Raw genomic sequence first — 2329 nt, forward strand, 5'->3', positions numbered from 1 at the left:
GGAGGGGGGGGGAGTTTCTCGGCGATTAATGGGGCGGGGGGACACGGGGAGAGCGGAGAAATCCAGCCTGTGATGCCTATAAATGGCGTTTCTCTTCCAAGGTGCACACTGGAAAAAAAAAAAAAAAAAAGAAGAAGAAGGGGAAAAAAAAAAACCCCGGTCCGTGTCATCCCCCCGCGTCAGGGCCGGTGGTGGGCGTGAGGCTGTACTTCCTCCGCCCCCTCCTAATGGAGCGAACCATTCCCAGCTAGTCTTCCTCGCCCTCTCCCTCTGCCTCCCTCTTTCTCTCCTTCTCCTCTTGTCTCCCCCCCTTGTCTGCAAAGTCCTCCGCTGCTCGGAACTTGTTGGCAATGCCTATTTTTCAGCTTTCCCCCACGTTCTCCAAAGTAACTATTTAAAGATCTGCAGCCGCAAATGGTTTTACTAAATGTAGGATGGGACTTAAGTTGAACGGCAGATATATTTCTCTGATCCTTGCTGTGCAGATAGGTAAGTGGACTGCCAAATTCGGTATCAAGTTGTGCGCACCAAAGCCCGGCCGATGCATGCAGAAGCGGAATGTCGAACTAACCTGCGCCGACGGCCGCGGTTCGGGGCGGCGGAGGGACCCCCCGCTCCCCGCTCCCCGCTCCCGCCGCCTCCTTCCCGGGGGCATCTTCGCCGTTCTTCGCGCTGGCAAGGCAGGGGGGATCCGCAGGAAAGGGAGCCGATTTCTTATTCCTCTTAACTCACTTTTGGTGCTCGTTTTCCTAAATCAGTGCATGCTCGGTCATACTTCGCTTCTCCCCCCTTAGTCTTCCTCCTTTTTTCCCCTCCCGTTCTCTCCGTCCCCACGAACGACTGCATCTGTATCTGCTTTTCGGATATCCCCTGCATTCCTTTCCACCGATAATTTGGGAACTTCAGTCCTAAGAAATCCACACACACCCCCTCCCCGAGGGACGGAGAAATAAGAACCGGCACAAAATGGCTTGCGAGAGATCTAGCTGGAAAGTTTTTTTGCAGAAAATTAGGGGGACAAGTGAAGGGCTCCCTTTGGGAACTTGGAGGCTTTCCCACTTGCAGAGCAGCCTAAACCCAAACAAAACCCATCACTAACTTTAAAAAAAAAAAATAATCCACCCTAATGCGGGGATTAAGCAAATAAAAATTATTTAAAAAACGCAAAGTCCCACCGCCCGGTCGTTAATTTTGTGCTCGGAGAACGGCTGTCAAAAAACGAGCGGGTCCAAAAAATTTCTATATATGTTAAGTTACTTAAAATAGAACAGGTTTCCCTCCACGCCGGTATGTGGTTTTGTGTGCTCGTTGCTGGTTTTGTTTAGTACCTTGGGTTTGTTGCTGGTTCTTTTTGTTGGTTTGCTCTCAGGTTCATTTTATTCAACATTTCTTTGCTGAAAATTTTTTGAGTTATAGTCATTAAACAATCTGCAAGTTAATGACCACTTTGGTCCTGTACAGGCAAATTTTAAAGATTATATCTTGAATATGTATATTCCCGAGCATGATCCAAAACTGGGCTTCAAGGAAAGGGCAATTAAAGCGCGTCTTTTATTATCCAGATTGTCAGGTGTGAAGAGACCTTTGAAAATATTTACCTGCAAAGGAATTCTGCTACAATTAAAAAAAATGCTCGGCATTGCTATTTAGAGATCCTTTTGCTCGGTCACCCTCCTCTCCAGACAATCTCTGCAGCGTTTTGTGGGTACCAAAAGAAAGAAGAGAAGAGAAAAAAAAAAAAAAAGAGGGGGGGAGAACAAGAAAGGGAGGAAAGAAGGAGGTAAAATGCCTTGAACGTTTCCTCATCGAGAAAAGAAAAAATAAGAAATATTGCGATGAAATGTTGACCTCTGGAAAATGTGGATATACGATGCAACCCCCTCCATTCGTATTACCATTCCATTTTAAATGAGGCTGAACTCTTCAGAAGGCCATTTTCTGTACTGTCAGAGAAAGAAGGGGGAAGGCGTTATTTGGATGTTATCCTTAATTTCAGTCCTTACATTTTTTGCTTGTTTGTTCGTTTGGAGGAGGAGGATTTTCCCTCATTTGTGTTTATTTGACTCAACCGAGGGAGGATTTTATTCATGGCGAAATTTCAAAAGGTAGCTAGAGTGATTGGGAATCGCCGTCCCCGGGCTGGCATGAGCATGAGCAGTCATTTGGAAAGTTACCCCCAAATATTGCTGCACACCGCGGAGATGGTGGCGGTGCGGTGGCTTTGCGGTGCCCTGGGAGAGGACGGCTTTGAAGCTCCTGGAGGGCTTTTCTCCTCTCTGCTCCTCCTTCGGTATTTCGGGTAACCTTCCCCCCCCCCCCCCGAAATCAG

At 47.5% G+C, this 2329-nt stretch overlaps 1 protein-coding gene across 1 annotated transcript in view; it reads left to right on the forward strand.

Annotated features, from left to right (window-relative positions):
* Positions 1-246: 246 nt before the first annotated feature.
* NRN1 (neuritin 1) overlaps positions 247-2329 on the forward strand; it is a 9097-nt gene continuing 7014 nt past the window's right edge. The window contains exon 1 of the mRNA XM_010573257.1: positions 247-489. Coding sequence (XP_010571559.1) covers positions 435-489 — 55 coding nt within the window. The 5' untranslated portion in view covers positions 247-434. The remainder of the gene's footprint in view (positions 490-2329) is intronic.

This window comes from Haliaeetus leucocephalus, unplaced genomic scaffold, assembly GCF_000737465.1.
Source record: "Haliaeetus leucocephalus isolate CR32 unplaced genomic scaffold, Haliaeetus_leucocephalus-4.0 Scaffold373, whole genome shotgun sequence".
NCBI classification, from domain to species: Eukaryota; Metazoa; Chordata; class Aves; order Accipitriformes; family Accipitridae; genus Haliaeetus; species Haliaeetus leucocephalus.